The sequence below is a fragment of the Myodes glareolus genome, chromosome 13, assembly GCF_982192425.1.
Source record: "Myodes glareolus chromosome 13, mMyoGla1.1, whole genome shotgun sequence".
NCBI lineage: Eukaryota > Metazoa > Chordata > Mammalia > Rodentia > Cricetidae > Myodes > Myodes glareolus.
The window spans coordinates 77,188,868-77,206,440 of NC_142038.1; the positions used below are offsets into that span (position 1 = coordinate 77,188,868).

At 40.7% G+C, this 17,573-nt stretch overlaps 1 protein-coding gene across 2 annotated transcripts in view; it reads left to right on the forward strand.

The window, feature by feature from the left end:
- Nucleotides 1-12,400, forward strand: part of Rock1 (Rho associated coiled-coil containing protein kinase 1) — a 147,462-nt gene extending 135,062 nt beyond the window's left edge. For both annotated transcript variants that reach the window (XM_085676327.2, XM_085676328.2), the window contains exon 33: nt 10,276-12,400. In XM_085676327.2, coding sequence (XP_085532453.1) covers nt 10,276-10,300 — 25 coding nt within the window. In that variant the 3' untranslated portion in view covers nt 10,301-12,400. The remainder of the gene's footprint in view (nt 1-10,275) is intronic.
- The last annotated feature ends 5,173 nt before the right edge of the window (nt 12,401-17,573 follow it).

Below are 17,573 nucleotides of genomic sequence, written 5' to 3' on the forward strand. Positions count from 1 at the left end.
CTGTCAGAATAACTTGGATCAAAAACACTGGTGACAGCTTATGCTGGAGAGAATATGGAATAAGGGAAACACTCCTTTATTGCTGTTGGGAGTGCAAACTTGTGCCACTTTGGAAATCAGTATGGTGGTTTCTCAGGAAATCGGGAATCAATCTACCTCAAGACCCTGCAATACCACTCTTGGACATATACGCAAAGGTTGTACACTCACACCACAGGGACATTTGCTCAACTATGTTCAGAGCAGCCTTATTCATAATAGCCAGAACCTGAAAACAACTTAGATGACCCTCAGCTAAAGCATGGATAAAGAAAATACGGCCATTTACACAATGGTTTACTACTCAGCAGAAAAAAAAAATGACATCTTGAAATTTGCAGACAAATGAATGGAACTAGAAAAAAAAATTCTGAGTGATGTAACTTAAACCCAGAAAGATGAATATAGTATGTACTCACTCATAAGTAGATATTAGACATAAAGCAAAGGATAATCAGACTACAATCCACAACCCCAGAGAAACTAGGTAACAAAGGGGGCCCTAAGAGTAACATACATGGATCCCCCGGGAAGGGAAATTAGACAAGATCTGAGTAAATTGTAAGCATGGGGGAGGGGGGAAAGGAGGTGAGTAGAGGAGTGGGAAAGAGAACCTGAGGCGGGCAGAATGTTCAAGTTGGGGGAAGGACAAAGAAGAGCAAGGAAAGCTTGATAGAGGGAGCCATTATGGGGTTAGAGAGAAACCTAGCACTAGGGAATTTCCCGGAAATTCACAAGGATGACCCCAGCGAAGACTGTAAGCAATAGTGGAGAGGGTATCTGAACTGGCCTTCCCCTGTAGTCAGATTGATGACTACCTTAATTGTCACCATAAAACCTTCATCCAAAGCTCCGCTGGAAACAGAAGCTGGGAGCCAACCCAGCCCTGGGACACTGACAGACCAGGATGGAGCCAACGACCTGATTCAGAATATACATTCTTCTCAGCACCTCATGGAAACCATCTCAAAAATAGACCACGTACTAAACAAACCTCAACAAATACAAAAAATGGTGGAATAACCCAGTGCACCTTATCAGATCACCGTGGTAAAAAACTTGAAGTCAACAGCAATATAATTCCAGAAAACCCACAAATACATGGAAATTAAACAATACTCACCTGAATCATCGATGGGTCAAGGAAGAAATAAAGGGAGAAATTAAAGACTTCCTAAAATCCAATGAAAATGACCACACATCATACCCAAATTCATGGGGCACAATGAAAGCATGTTAAGAGGAGAGATCATAGCACTAAATGCCTACGTAAAGAGGCTGGAAATTCACACTAGTGAATTAGCAGAACATTTGAAAACTTTAGAACAAAAAGAAGCAAATTCACCCAAGAGAACTAGAAGGCAGGAAATAATCAAATTGAGAGCTGAAATCAACAAAATAGAAACAAAGAAAACAATACAAAGAATCAATGAGACAAAGAGTTGGTTCTTTGAGAAAATCAGCAAAATAGATAAACCTTTATCCAAACTAACCAAAAGGCAGAGAGAGAATATCCAAATTAACAAAATCAGAAATGAAAAGGGGGGCTTAACAGCAGACATGGAAAAATACAGAGGATTATCAAGGTCATATTTTGAAAACCTGTACTACACAAAATTGGAAAACTTAAAGGAAATGGACAACTTTCTGGATAAATATTTCTTACCAAAATTAAATCAAGACCAGATAAGCAAATTAAACAGACCTATAACTGCTGAAGAAATAGGAACAGTCATCACAAGTCTCCCAACCAAAATAAGTCCAGCAGCAGATCGTTTCAGCTCAGAATTCGACAAGACTTTCAAAGAAGAACTAATACCAATACTCCTCAAATTATTCCATACAATAGAAACAGAGGGAACATTGCCAAACTCTTTTTATGAGGCTACAATTACCCTGATATGAAAACCACAGAAATAAAATACTAAGAAAGAAAATTACAGACCAATCTCACTCATAAACATTGATGCAAAAAATACTAAATAAAATACTAGCAAATTGAATCCAAGAACACATCAGAACCATCACTTGCCAGTTTGCTCCCTTTCTTTACAGATCTGTATAAGCTTGGCCACTAATAACTAAGCAACATGGTCAATGCTAGGCTGTCTGGAAACTTCAGCCACAGATGTTAATACATAATTCTCAATTTACCTTTTATAATTAATTCAGAGAGTTTTTCCACATAAGTTTTTAATTTTTTACTTGGTTTACGTGGTTAAAAAAATCCATTCTAAGATAATATCATCCCTCTGCATTAAAATTCCTATAGGAGAAATCTGGAAGGCAATATGACTAGAATACAATTAAGATTCAGATTCACCCTATCCAGATGTGCCTTTTGTAATTTCTCCTCAACAATTGTCAGTTCCTTTTCTGCTTCATCTGTTAATTCTCTGGGACTATTCAAGTCTTTATCACCATCTAAGGTTTTGTTTAAATGAATTATTAGATCAGGTGTTATCCCAACAGCCAGTTGTAGACTGGAAATGTCTTCTAATATTTGAAAGTCATTAAGAATCCGCAACCAGTCTCTCCTAATTTGTGCCTTTTGTGTTCTAATTTTCTGTCAATCTATTCTGTAACCTAGGTAATTAACAGAGTATCCTCTTTGAATCTTTTCAGGAGCAATTTGTAATTCCCATTTAGGCAAGACTTTCTAAAGCCTGCAACTTATCTTCAGCTAGAGGCCACTGCTTAACCCGTATTGGTTTCTCAGTTAACCATTTTAAAGTTTGGGCTGTTGGTGCCTCTAAAGGTTTGCTAGTTGCTTTATGTTTTTGTACAGGCTGAATGACTGAAAGGATGGTGACCTTTGTGTATAGTACTATAATATCCATATATGGTATAATATCCATAATATCCTTCCCAGAATTATGAGTTCCTGGGACTGCAGGAATGTTAATCTAGGTATTTCATTGCTGCAGCGGGGCACAACCCCAAAAATGTATTGCAATATTAGCCACATATGGTCTCAGCTTCCCTTCTTTTCCTTCTAGTCCAGTACAGTCAACCCATCTCGTGCTTTGTTTAACTTGAGATATGGTTCCAATTTCTAGTATTTCAACATCTGCGTCTTGAAGAGGTCAATTTGGATACCAAGATTCTGGAGTAATGATACTCACATCCACAGGATGTCCTATTCTACCACAATTAAAACATTTGGCATTTTGATGTCTTCTCATTCCTCCTTTGGAAATTGCTTCTCCTACCCAAGATTCAGTATTATAGTCAAATATTTCAATGTCCATTGTATGCAGGATCCATTCATCCATAGTTGCTGATCTAACCTTTAAAGGCCCAAGTATCTTTTTGCATTCTAAGTTGACATTTTTAAAACCGAGAGATTCAATAAGTACTTGTCTAGCATCTGGGTCTGTTACTTATTTATACAGCCTTCATTAATCTTTGTAAAAAGTCAGTAAAAGGTTCTCTCTGACCCTGTTTAACTGTGGCATATGATTCAATTAGTTTTTCTAGTTCTTGAATCCTGTTCCAAGCATTTAAGGCTGCTTGGTGGCATAGAGACAAGTCTTTTTGCTTTTCCCTCTTGTTCAAAAATTTTTGCTTCTTCTCTGAAATAAATTTTAAACATTAATTGAGGTCCATCATACAGGACTGCTGAAACTAACTGAATCCAGTTATGTGGCATTGCTTTAATCCTAGAAGACCATGAACTTTATCATCTTAACAAATGTGGAATGCAAGCCATAAGTTACAACAGCTTGCTTAATTTCTTTTAGATCATTCATTCCTATAGATATCCATCCACCTTCTTTGGATCCTTTTGGGCCTTTAGAAGTTGATGCTTTGTCAGAGTAGATTATAGGGTAGGAAGCTCAAACCCTGGGTAAGTCATCTCTAACAGTTACTGGTGATGTTGAATCTTATCTTGTGCCTTCTTTCCCTCTTCATCAGCTCCAATAATCTCCTCAATTATTTTAAATCTTTTTATTATTGTCTTTTGTAAAGCCCGAATCTCCTGCCCCCCCCCTCTGTGTGCGTGTGTGTATTGATTTCATTGAGTCACCTAGTCTCTGGTCCTTATTCTGCACTTGTGATTCCAAGGTCTGAAGTTCCTCCTTTAAAGATAACATCTCATCTTTGGACTTAATTGAATAGTGTGTAGATTGATATCCTGGAGAGAGAGTCTATCTGCTAATTTATCATAGCTTTTTAACAAATTTTGATTGTCAAATTCAACACTATGAATTCTTTCAGCTAACTTCTTAGTACCCTTAGATATGGATTCAATTTTGTCTATCAAATTAATGTCATCCTTTTTAATAGTTTTAATTTTTTCAGGCAACTTTTGATTTTCAATGTTATTAATCCTGTCAAGTGGCTGTTCATTATTAGTCTGTAAAGATTGTATCATTCCTAAAAGTGCCATATTCTTTATTAATGATAGAATATGGTGAAGAAAACTGAGTCCCAATACCTAACAAATTGAAGTATTACCATAACCATATAAGCCTCACATAATACAATCCATAATATTAGCAAAAAAGTTACTAAAAGTTGCAATATTAATGTAATCTGCTATATTGATTTATTAATTACCTGTTATGTGATCCGGTAAACTATAATCTTTATTATCCTGCAGATGTCATGGTTGCAGAGTTGCAAGTAGAAGCAATGCAACTGGTGGTGACAGGAATCATCCTGAGCTGTTTTAGTTTTCTGCCTTGGTACTGGTTAAATCCTGAGAAATATGCTTTGTTTGACAAATTAAAAGCAATTAATCAGTTCCATACGTGGAGCAAGAAAACCAGAACTCGGGGTTGGAGTGATGACTCAGAAGTTAAGAACTCTGACTGCTCTTCCAGAGGTCCTGAGTAAATCCCCAGCAACCACATGGTGGCTCACAACCATCTGTAGTAAAGTCTGGCACCTTCTTCTGGCCTGCAGATGCACATGCAGACAGATCACTGTATACACAATAAATAAATCTTAAAAAAAAAAAAAGAAAGAAAGAAAAAGAAAACCAGAACTCACGGGCAGGGGACAGAAACCAGAAGCTGCACAAGTCGCCATGCAGCAAGGAACTGCCCCAGGGAATGAAGTAGTCATGCATGAGCTTTGGAAATTTCCAAGATGCCACATTCAGTAAACTCCATGGTGGTGGGGATTCTATGAAAACTGCAGGGTTGGGAGACTGTCTGGGCTGTGGACTGGCCAGGCCGTAGGCCATCCACCTGGTAGGCATGGAGTCTGAATCCACATGAGTGCCAAATGAAGAAAGATGCTTAAAAGAAATCCCACACTAGCTCAGAATTGAGAAATAGATGGTTATTTATTTAGAGGTAGACTCACAAATCAGAATCCTCTGCTTAAACGGTGATCAGAAACCAAATCCTGCAGCCAGAAAAAGAGAGCGGATGTATGCTCTACATAGGCTTATATAGTATAAGAGGCCACATCCCAATGGGCAGGTAACCACTGGCTGTAAGACTTCCTACAGCAGGAAGGAGCAAGAGGAGGGAAAAGCTAGACATTCTAATGTTCTTATCTAAGCAGCAGTGTAGGATAAGAGAAGAAGAAACAGTATGAGGTAATAGAAATAGAAATTGAGGTTTAAGTATGTGTGCTGGAAAGTTATGACAAATCTAAAGTCATCCAAGAGGAGGAAACCTCAAGGAAATACAAGCCAGGCAGTGGTGGCTTTAATCCCAGCACTTGGGAGGTAGAGGCAGGCAGATCTCTGAGTTTGAGGCCAGCCTGGTTTACAAAGTAAGTTCCAGGATAGCAAGGGCAACACAGAGAAACCCTGGCTTGTGTGTGTGTGTGTGTGTGTGTGTGTGAGAGAGAGAGAGAGAGAGAGAGAGAGAGAGAGAGAGAGAGAGAGAGAGAGATTGTAGGAGGCTGCTTGTTCATTTCCTGGCCACCCAGACTCCCGAAATAATTACACAGAAACGATATTATATAAATTACTGCTTGGCCAGTTACTTAAGTGTATTGCTAGCTAGCTCTTACATGTAGAATTAACCCATTTATATTTATATTTTGCCATGAGGCTCGAGGCCTACTTGCAAGGTTTTAGCTGGCAGCTCATGTCTTTCCCCTCTGGCGTCTACCTGGCGTCTCGCTGACTCTGCCTACTCTCTCTCTCTATCTTTTCCAGCCTGGCTATAGTCTGTTAAGTCTTTGGCCGAAAACAGCTTCTTTATTCATTAACCAATAAAAGCAACACATAGACGGAAGGACTTCCCACATAGGAGAGAGGGAGGAAGGAAGGGGGTCGAGGACCAGCCTCGCTACAAATACTTCTTGCTAGGGTAGAGGTATGGGAATTTAGAAATACGGTAAAGAACATGAAAATGCGAATGGAAATAATAAAAATGGAGAAACATATATGATAGTATCAGGAGGGAATTCCAGTGAGTACTGAAATTCGCCCACACTTAATTTCCAACTGCTTAAAATACCCCTGACCCCAAAAGGTAGGAGTAAGACAGAAGACTGTCTTAACATGATACAAGAAAATGAACATACCAATTGAAGTTCTCGTGCAACCTTCATAGTTAAACATTCTGTTGCTAGAACAAAACAAGTCACCAAGTCACACTTACTCCCTAGACCAAAATACTCTGTAGGCAAACCAGTCCCTGGGTGGAATCCATTGTTATCTCCATAAAGGAAACTGGATCTTAGTTGGATCCTTAGACTCTTCTTTGAGGTAGGAACAATCTACTTCTCTATTCCTGGAGTACAAGATCTGGCTATTGGCCACACCTGTTGACAATAACCTTGAGAGAGCGGAATTCTCTGCTCCGCCTCTAGGTGGGACCCTTGTTTGAGGTAGAAACACAATAACCTTGAAGGAACTAGAGGTAAGGTCCAATTCTCTAATCTTTACTCAATGTTCACATTTCCGGGCCTCCACATGAGGGGAAGAAGAAAGAAGAAGAAATGAGAAGAGGAGGAAGAGGAGAAAGAAGAAAATGTATATAGAGTGGAAGTATTTCTAATATCTCTGACTCATTTGTTCGCTCTTGGAACCTCTGTCCTCCTTCTGGGTTGCTTTGTCCTGCATTGACATATGGGGATTTAGGCCTAGTCTTAATGTATCGTTATGCTGTGTTTGGTAGCTATCCCCAGAAAGCCTGCTCTTTTCTGAAGGGAAAAGAGCAGTAGATCTGGGGACAAGGTAGGTGTTGGGGTAAGGATGCTGTTGGGATGTATTATGTGAGAAAAGAAGAAATAAAAAAATGAAAAATAAGAAGGAAATGTGTACATAAATGGGGCTATAGGCAAGCCTGTAGGGCATTTTCTTAATTAATTCATGGGGGAGGGCCTAACATATTGTGAGTGGTGCCATCCCTGGGCTGGTGGTCTTAGATTCTATAAAAGAGCAGGGCAAGCAAGCTATGAGAAGCAAGCCAGTAAGAAGCACTCCTCCATGGCCTCTGCGTCAGCTCCTGCCTCCCAGTTCCGGCTCTGCTTGGTTGTCCTGACTTCCTTTGATGATGAACAGTAATTTGGAAGCATAAACCAAAAAACCCTTTTCTCCTAAAGTAGCTTTGGTCATGGTGTGCCGGAAGCAAAGACCTATATTTAGTTATAGTCATCTTAGCTCACAAGTTAAGTAAGCTATTCACCTCTTTAGGGCAAGTTCTGGACCCTTATCTACCCTGTGAGTTAAGAATACCAGCAGACTTAGCAGGCCACAGACCTCAGAAAGTGTTTAACATTTCCCCCTGGAAACATTTACAGACCCTCAGCATTTCTTATCTCTTCCTATCAGTTAGGGATGTCTCCAGACCTGCCATTCCAGCATCCTACCCTCCCCCCTGCCTTTTTACTATATAATGCTCCTGAGAAAAAATAAAGTTGGCAGCTTGATCAGAATACAGACTTGCTGAAAGGTAGGTTTGCAAATAAGGTAGCCTCAGAGAGTGTAACTTCAGGAAAATAGGTTTGCAAATAAGGTATCCTCAGAAAACTATAGCTTCAGGACAATAAAAAGTAAATAAGCAGATTAAATATGCTTCTTTTTCATTCCACAATTTTGCTTCATTGTCAAAAATCTGCTGTTTATAGGCATGTAAATTTGTATCCAAGATGGATTGATTTCAGTACTGTGGTTCTGTAGGAAAGTTTAAAGTCAACGATTGTAATGCATTTCAGAGGTTCCTTGATTATATACGATTTTAAGATTGTTCAGTCTATCCTGAGTTTTTATCTCTTTCTTATAAAGTTGAGGATTGCTCTTTCGAGGTCTGTTAAGAATTTTGCTATAACTTTTCATGAGCATTTGATTAAATCTGTAGATTGATTTCAGAGAGGTTTTCATTTTTGCTATGTTGGTTCTACTTTCCCAAGAGAATAAGAAATCTTTCCATTTTCTGACGTCTTAAATTTCTTTCTTGAAATATTTAAAGTTCTCATCATACAGGTTTTTCCATTTGTGTGGTTAGAGTTACTCCAAGGTATTTTATGGTATATATGCTATTGTAAAGGATGCTGTCTCTCATTTATCATATGTGCAGAAGAGGTGTATTTTGGGTTGTTTTCAGACTCTGTCTATGACAAAGCAATTCTACTGTGAACATAGTTAAGCACATGTCCTTATGGTATGGTTAAGTAAGTATCTTTTGTGTATAGGCCCAAAAGTGGTATTACTGAGTCTTAAGGTAGACGGTTGCCTAATTTTGAGAAATTGCCATACTAGGATCCAAAGCAGCTGTGCCAGTGTGCACTTCCAGCAGTGGAGGAGATTTTTCTTCACCCCACACTCTCTTAAGCATAAGTTGTCAGCAGTGTTTTTAATCTTGGTCATTTTTATAGGGATAAGATGGAATCTCATAGTTGTTTTGATTTGAATTTCTCTAATGGCTAAAGGATGTTATGTTGAGCATTTTTTGAGTATCTTTCAGTCATTTTAAGTTCATCTGTTGAGAGTTTTCAGTTTAGGTCTATAGCATTTAATTGTATTGGATTATTTGTTCTTTTGATGTCTAATTTCCTGAGTTCTTTATATGCTTTAGAGTAGATTAGTGATTAGTAAAGACATTTTCTCATTCTATAGGCTGATATTGTGTCTTATGATCATATCCTTTGCTATACAAAAGCTTCTCAATTAAAAAAATCTGATTTATTAATTGTTTCTCTTAATGTCTGTGTCATTGAGGCTGTGTTTGAGATGTACCAAAGTATACTTCTAATTTTTTCTTCTGTGAGATTGGTTTTATGTTGAGATCTTTAATTCATTTAAACTTGAGTTTTGTGCATAGAGATAAATATGGATTTATTTTCATTCTTCTACATGTTGGTGTCTAATTAGGCCAGCATCATTAGTTAAATATGCTTTCTTTTTCCATTTTCCTATCAGCTAGGCAGACTTTCAATTTAAGAGGAGGATAGTTTACAAACTTTTAATTAGATATACAGTGGTTAAAGCCTTAATTATAATATTCTTATGAGAGACTTAAGCCACTAAGTAAAATTCTTAAATTTCCAGTAGAGAGCTTATAAAAGCTGCCAAACAGGTACTCAAGCAAGTGGAGTGTAGATCAACAGGTAAAGTGATAATCAATAAATACAGTGTATTAATTATGATTCAGCTATAGCAAGTGTATTTAGTACAAAACTCATTCTGTTTTTCTACAATTCTCATTGCTGTTTTTCTACAGCAATTTTATGGGAAAAAAAAACCCAGAATGCTTTTTATAGCTGTATCTTCTTATTTTTGCCAGTTAGAATACTAAACTCCTAATTTAAAGCAGTAGCTTATCTAATACAAAAGAGCAGGATGGAATCTAAGAGACAGTTTAACAGAGCATTGACTGTTATCAATGTTTCCTATACTAAGCAATAGATAATTGATAAATTTAAGATAGTGATTCTTGGACAATTGTATTTGCTCAATTTAATGGCCAGAATAATAATCTTTCCCAGATGATCGTTGCTGCAATTCACAGAATTATATTTTGCTAATGTTATAGCTAAAGATCCCTTAAAAGATATTATGCTAAATTTTACAAATGGCTCTTCCAATGGAAGGACTATTGTTAACATATATGGTTAACAATGAAAAAAATTGTGGAGCATGATATTGGCTCCTTAAAAACAACTTAAGAGGATAAAAGTTGCAGACAGATCTGCAGACAGATCTGACATGATGGCACCAAGGTGGCCTTTGCTAAGGCAAGGTACAAAAACCCTTGCAAAGAATTATAAAAAGACCTGGCCTATATTGGGGGTCAAGGATGTGTTTATGTTCTTTTTTCTCAGAAAAAAAAAAACCTGGATGAGTTGACTGCATATATAGTAAAGGAGTGGCAGACCTGATGGTATCATAGCTGCAAACACCCCATAGAGGAGTTGGAGAAAGGAGTTGGAGAAGAGTCCAAGGTACAGTCTTCCCTGCCCCCACAGAGAGAGAGGAGTGCCTGGCAGGACCTGTCACTGCTGTCACTCTGCACTGCGGGGTGCCATTCTGCCTACAGAGATTCCTGACAAAGAAACCCTGCTGAGATAATTGCCAAGATGTGTTTCCTGCTTCTGGTAGTGGAATCCTGCTCACCTTGCCCAGGAACACCACCTGCCCTGAGGAACAGATGCTGAGCTGCTTCCAGACTTGGGACACAGACACAGAGGCCCTGCTAAGATGAACTGACCATGGTGACTACAATTTTCTGCAGTTTGAATCCTGTTTCCTTTGGAGCTGAAATGCAGACTGAACATCTGACTGTTTTAATCTTTGGGACACAGAACTGATTTTGATTAAAATATTAAACCTAAGAACTAAGACCTAAGATTTCCCTCCAGTAAAAGAAAGACTCAAAGTAAAAAAATTACTAAAACCCCTCTTCACTAAAAAAGCGGGCAGACTGAAACTGGAGAGATGGCTCAGAGGTTAAGAGAACTGCCTGCTGTTCCAAAGGTCCTGAGTTCAATTCCTAGCAACCACATGGTGGCTCACAACCATCTGTAATGAGGTCTGGTGCCCTCTTCTGGCCTGCAGGCGTACATGCAGACAGAATACTGTATTCATAGTGAATAAATAAATCTTTAAAAAAAAAGTGGGGGGGGCAGACTAAAGGTTTAAATGTTGTTCAGAGACTGGAACTGGTATTTGATAACAACAATGTCATTATACTCTTACTGGAATTGACCTGATGATATTTGTAACTGCTGATAGATGTTGAGAGAAGTTTGATACACCCTGTAAATGTTTGAGTTTAATGCGTTTGTTAAGAATTTTAGATTTTGATGCTTTGTACTGCCTTAAAAGAAAAATGTTGTTTTTATGTTGATCACACTGGAATAGTTAGAGACAGTATGGCTAAGGTCAGAAAAGGATTAGAGCGTAGAAGAAAGCAGAGAGAGCAAGAGGAGGGATGGTTTAAAAACTGGTTTTCCACCTCCCCCTGGGCCACCACCCTCTTACCCTCCCTTTTGGGACCCCTTTTTAGGATTTTTATTATTGATGGCTTTTGGATCATAGGCCTTCAGTAGGCTTACTAAGTATTTTTGCCAACAGGTGGAATCCCTGGTCTCCAAGCCCATTCAAGTCCACTGTCACCAGCTTGATCTGGCTGATTGAGGGCTAGAAGAGCCCCTTGAGAGCGAGTCTCCTATAGGAGCCACATAAAAACCCAGAGATATGTGTGTCTGTCCACAACAGACATGGGCACTAGCAAGGGGTTCAAGGCAAGCAGTTGAGAGGACTATGCATTCCATCTCTGGGTCTCCTGAGGAACATGCCTGATTGCATAGATGTTGATGTCCAGAGGTATTGACATAAAAACCTAGACCCTCTCCTCCCCAAAAAGACATCTGTAACTTTGAAAAGAAATTTCTTCCACTAAATTGGAAAGAAATTTCCCCCACGAAGTAAACATGGGAGGATCAGGCCTCTGCCCCCCAACCCCCGCCCAGTTAATGCCACTCATCTACTAGATGACCTCTAACTCGCCTCATACTAATACTTATAAAAAGGGAGGACCTGCTGAGGGCAAAGACCTGTATTTGGTTATAGTCATCTTAGCTCACAAGATAAGACCCTTATCTACACTGTGAGTTAAGAATGCCAACAGACTTAGCAGGCCACAGGCCTCAGAAAGTGATTAGCATTTCCCCCTATTGTAGAGAGCTGCATGATACCATGCCTTAAAGGTGGCACTGGTTTCCACCTTCCACCTTCCCGATGGTGAGTGCTCTCAGTTGTGAACAACTCCATATATGGCTAACGTTAAGGATCTGGCTTGCTTCCGCGGTTCTGAACCTATCTGCATTTCCCACGTGGCTTGCTGGGGTTGGCTACCCAGAGGTTATTTACGCTGTGGGCTAACTCTGTCCTGGGGAGAGGGTGAGAAGATTGTTCAAAGGTCCTGAATAAACCACAGTTAGAAGAGACAGGTGTTGCGTCTTCCTTGCTGGCGAGGCAGTCGTGACAATTGGTGGCCCGTATGGAGAACAACAAGTGGCTTACGGGGACACAACCTCTCGTCTGGACTCAGAACTTTCTGCAGGCAGGGTAGTGCACTGGTAAGTTCCCAGGTAAGGCGGGAATCTGCGACAAGAGCAGGGTTAGTGACCGTGTCAAGAGCGGGGGGGGGGGGGGGGGGGGTTGGGGGGTTGGGGGGGGGTTAAAGTTCCGCGACAAAGGCGGGTAGTCTGCTCTCTGTAGATAGTGAGCAGGGAGGGTTAGCAAAGCTGTAAAACTGAAAGTGAAAGCAGTGCCGCAAGCTGTAAAACTGAAAGCAACAGCAGGTGCCATAAACTATCAAACCAAAAGTTAAAGGTTAAAAGAAAACATTAATAGTTGACTATGGGCGCATCTCAGTCACACCCAATTTTTTTGGCTCTAAATGAGCTGCTGTGTTCAGTTTGGAAACTAGTTAGAGGCTGTCATGAGGACCAACGATATAATGAGGCAGTAGAGAATGGACAGGCTGCTTTAGAGATATTTCAGGAGGAGAGGTCGGAACAAGCGGACCGTGAAAAGGGCATAGAGAATTTGGAGTCTGTGGATTCGGAGGAAGAGCTACAGGTGCTTGTAGAGCAGATGGAAAGAGTGAAAATAAGAAAGAGAGAAAAGGGGAGAGTGAAGAGGGACTCTAAGAGGGAGGAGTGCTATAAGCCTTCCTTATGCCAAGCAATGCCATTGGCACCCTCTCTTTATGCGAATGGAGGGAATGGCAGCTCAGGGTGTTCTTTTTGCCAAGGAATCTGGAATACAGTAAGGACGGAATTACAATTGACTTATCCAGTGTTTCAGGATTCACAGGGGAACAGATATGAGGAACCTTTAGATTTTAAGATTATTAAATCTCTGGCTGAGTCTGTAAGAACTTATGGGACTCGTGCTTCCTTCACAGTGGCACAGGTGGAAGCCCTTAACCGGTATTGCATGATGCCTAGTGATTGGAGCGGGCTTGCACGTGCATGTTTAAGCCCAGGACAATATTTAGACTGGAAAACTTTTTTTGATAGAATTTGCAAACGAGGAAGCGGCTGCCAATCAAGCAGCAGGAAACCATGCTTGGGACAGGGACATGCTACTTGGCCAGGGTTGCTTTGCCAATCAGCAGACCGGGTATCCAGCTCAAGTTTTTGAACAAGTTAATAGTATTGGCATTAAAGCCTGGAAGGCCTTGCCCAACCAGGGGGAAGTGAGCTGCAATCTTACTAAGATTCTGCAGGGCCCCACTGAGCCATTCTCAGATTTTGTCACTCGCATGGTTGAGGGTGCAGGCAGGCTTTTCGGGGATCCAGATCAGGCTATGCCACTGATAAAACAGCTGATATACGAACAATGCATGAAGGAATGTAGAAATGCTATAACCCCTTACAAAAGCCGAGGTCTTGAGGCATGGATGAAAGTTTGTAGAGAGCTGGGAGGGCCGCTTACTAATGCAGGGCTAATGGCAGCTGTGGTTCAGCTGACACAAGGGAAAAAAGGAGCTTCAGGTACCTGCTTTAAGTGTGGTAAAATGGGACATTTAAAACGGCTGTGTCCAGAAAGAGGAGGTGCCCTTCAGGGGCCTGGTGGCCAGCGTCTAGCTAAGTCAGATGTATGTCCAAGATATAAAAAGGGGAAGCATTGGGCAAGTGAATGTCGGTCTGTAAAGGATATAAGTGGCCGGTCTTTGACTCACACACTTGTGAGCTCCCATCCAAAAAAATGGGTGGCGGGGCCCCTGCCCACAGGGCCCCCATAGGCAGTCGTGAGTCAGAATGAGGACACGTGTCAGAGGGTGTGGCCAACCCTCCAGCATCCGAGGGACCGTGGAGAGCCACTGCGGGCTCAGCAGGACTGGACCTCCGTGCCACCAGCAGACTTGTATTGACTCCCAGAATAGGGGTTCAGCTTGTAGAATCAGACTTTAAGGGGCCTCTGGATCCAGGAACAGTAGGGTTAGTTATAGGAAGGTCTTCCACAACATTGAGGGGTCTAAAAGTTCATCCTGGGGTTATAGATCCAGATTATACTGGAATAGTTAAAATTATGGTAGAGTCACCTAAAGGCATTTCTGCAGTTTCTCCTGGAGATCGAATTGCTCAGTTCTTACTCCTTCCCAGTCTTCATGAGCGGTTTGAAGCCTGCCCTGCAGAAAGGGGAGATAGAGGTTTTGGCTCCTCGGGCACGGACTTAACCTTTTCGTCCCTTGACTTGGACCAATGGCCAGTTTTGACACTTAAGGTAGACGGAAAATGCATTCTTGGTCTGTTGGATACAGGAGCTGACAAAAGCATTATAGCCAAGAAGGATTGTCCATCAGGATGGCCAATTCAAGCTTCCTCTCAAACCTTACAAGGCCTAGGTTTTGCAAGAGCCCCAGATATGAGTGCTAGACAGTTACAATGGAGTGACGATGAAGGCCATTCAGGGAGTATTCAGCCTTATGTCCTAGAACTCCCTATTTCCCTGTGGGGGAGGGATCTGCTAAAAGACATGGGATTTAAACTCAGTAATGAGTATTCCCCTGCTTCACAGCAGATAATGACAAAGATGGGTTATCATCCAAGCTTCGGGTTGGGAAAAAGACTGCAGGGGCAGAAAGACCCTATATCTGTACAGCAACACCCTTCTAAGCAGGGGCTGGGTTTTTCTTTGGGGCCGCTGGGGAGGGAATTCCCATTACATGGAAAAAAGAGGAGCCAGTGTGGGTTCCTCAGTGGCCTCTCTCCTCTGAAAAATTAACAGCTGCAAATAAGTTGATAACAGAACAGTTAGCCCTGGGCCACATCAAGCCATCCATATCACCTTGGAACACCCCTATTTTTGTAATAAAGAAAAAAATCAGGGAAGTGGCGTCTATTACATGATTTACGGGCCATTAATAATCAGATGCAGCTTATGGGGCCAGTACAATGTGAGCTACCTCTGCTGTCTTCCCTACCTGCTTCGTGGCCTATAATTGTGGTTGATTTAAAAGATTGTTTTTTCTCCATTCCCTTGTTTCACAAGGATAGTGAAAGATTTGCCTTTACTGTTCCATCCTGTAATCATGAAGAACCAGATAAAAGATATGAGTGGATTATCTTGCCACAGGGTATGGCAAATAGTGATACTATGTGCCAGCTGTATGTAGGGGAGGCTATTACACCATTGAGAGAGAGATTCCCTGCTCTGAGATGCATTCATTATATGGATGACATATTACCGGCTGCTAAGGGTGAACAGATGCTGGACCAGGCCTATGTGGAATTAGTTAAATTGCTTGAAAAGAAGGGACTATCTATAGCCCCTGAAAAGGTACAGAAGGATAAAATTGTTAATTATCTAGGAGCATGAATCTGTGAGAAACAAATTATTCCACAAAAGGGTAGAATTGAGAAAAGATAATTTAAGGACCCTGAATGATTTTCAAAAGTTGTTAGGAGATATAAATTGGATTAGATGTTATTTGAAGTTACCAAATTATGAGTTAAAACCCTTGTATAATGTTTTAAGTGGAGATTCTGCTTTAGATTCCCTGAGGCAATTGACTGATGAGGCAAGAAAGGCTTTACAAAAGGTAGAAGAAAGATTACAAGATGCCTTCTTGCAGAGCTTTCGAGAAGGTCAGGGTATTGTCATGTGCATTCTTCCCACATATCACCAACCTACAGGGCTGTTATGGCAAAATGGGCCACTGTTTTGGATTTACCCCAAGATATCTCCAGCCAAATCTCTTGAGCATCATCCTACTGCTGTAGCAACTTTGGCCCTGACCAGGATTCAACAGTGTTTACAATATTTTGGGACTACCCCCACCACTATTATAGTACCTTATTCCAGCCATTAGGTTAAGATTTTGTGTGCTACGCTAGATGATTGGGCCATTTTATAATGTGGTTTTGATGGCACCATAGATAACCACTATCCCAAACATCCATTGTTGAGATTTTTTTAAGGAGCATCCTGTGATATTTCCTAAAATAACATCATCACAGCCTATTTTCATGGCCCCAAATGTATTTACAGATGGATCTAAGACAGGCTGTGGGGTGTATATGATAGATAAACAAAAACCTGTGATGCATCAGTTTCAACCTGGCTCCCCTCAGATAGTAGAGTTGAAAATTGTAGTTGAAGTCTTCAAGGTTTGTCCTTTTGCTTTCAATTTAATATCAGATTCTGCTTATGTTGTTAATGCCCTTAAAATTTTAGAAGTAACTGGACCTATTAAAAGCTCTAGTCCAGTTTGTCTTTTGTTTCAGCAATTGCAACATTTAATTTGGCAGAGAAGAAACTGTTTTTATATCCAGCATGTTAGAGCCCATACAGGTCTGCCAGGTCCCTTGAGTGAAGGAAATGATATAGTTGATCAGTGGACTAGGATGGAATGTATATTCATGAGTTCTACTTTGGAGAAGGCGAGGATTTTTCACAAGACTTTTCATGTTAATGCTAAAGCATTACAGCAAAAATTTCATCTCTCTTGAGCAGATGCCGACAAATAATCTTAGATTGCTCTCAATGTGTAATTCGTCAACATCCACCCAGTATTGGAGTAAATCCACGGGGTCTACTCCCGCTGAAAATCTGGCAAATGGATGTAATGCATGTCTCTGATTTTGGTAAACTCAAGTATGTGCATGTTTCAGTGGATACCTGTTCAGACGTGATGCACACCACACCTCTCACTGGAGAGAAGGCAAGTAACGTGATTGCCCATTGCCTAGAAGAATGGGCCGCTTGGGGCAAACCTCATCAATTAAAGACTGATAATGGGGGCTGGAGAGGTGGCTCAGAGGTTAAGAGCACTAGCTATTCTTCCAGAGGTCATGAGTTCAATTTCCAGCAACCACATGGTACCTCCCAGGTACCTATAAATAAGATCTGGTGCCCTCTTCTGGCATACAGGCATTCAGAACGCTGTATACATAAGAAATAGATAAATCTTTTAAAAAAAAAGACTGATAATGGACCTGCTTACGTGGGTCAAATGTTCACCTCCTTTTGTCATCAAATGGAGGTGCAGTTTGTTCATGGTTTGCCTTATAACTCTCAAGGACAAGGCATTGTGGAGCGTGCTCACTGCACACTAAAAGAATGTTTACAAAAACAAAAAGGGGGAATAGGCTATGGCCGTACC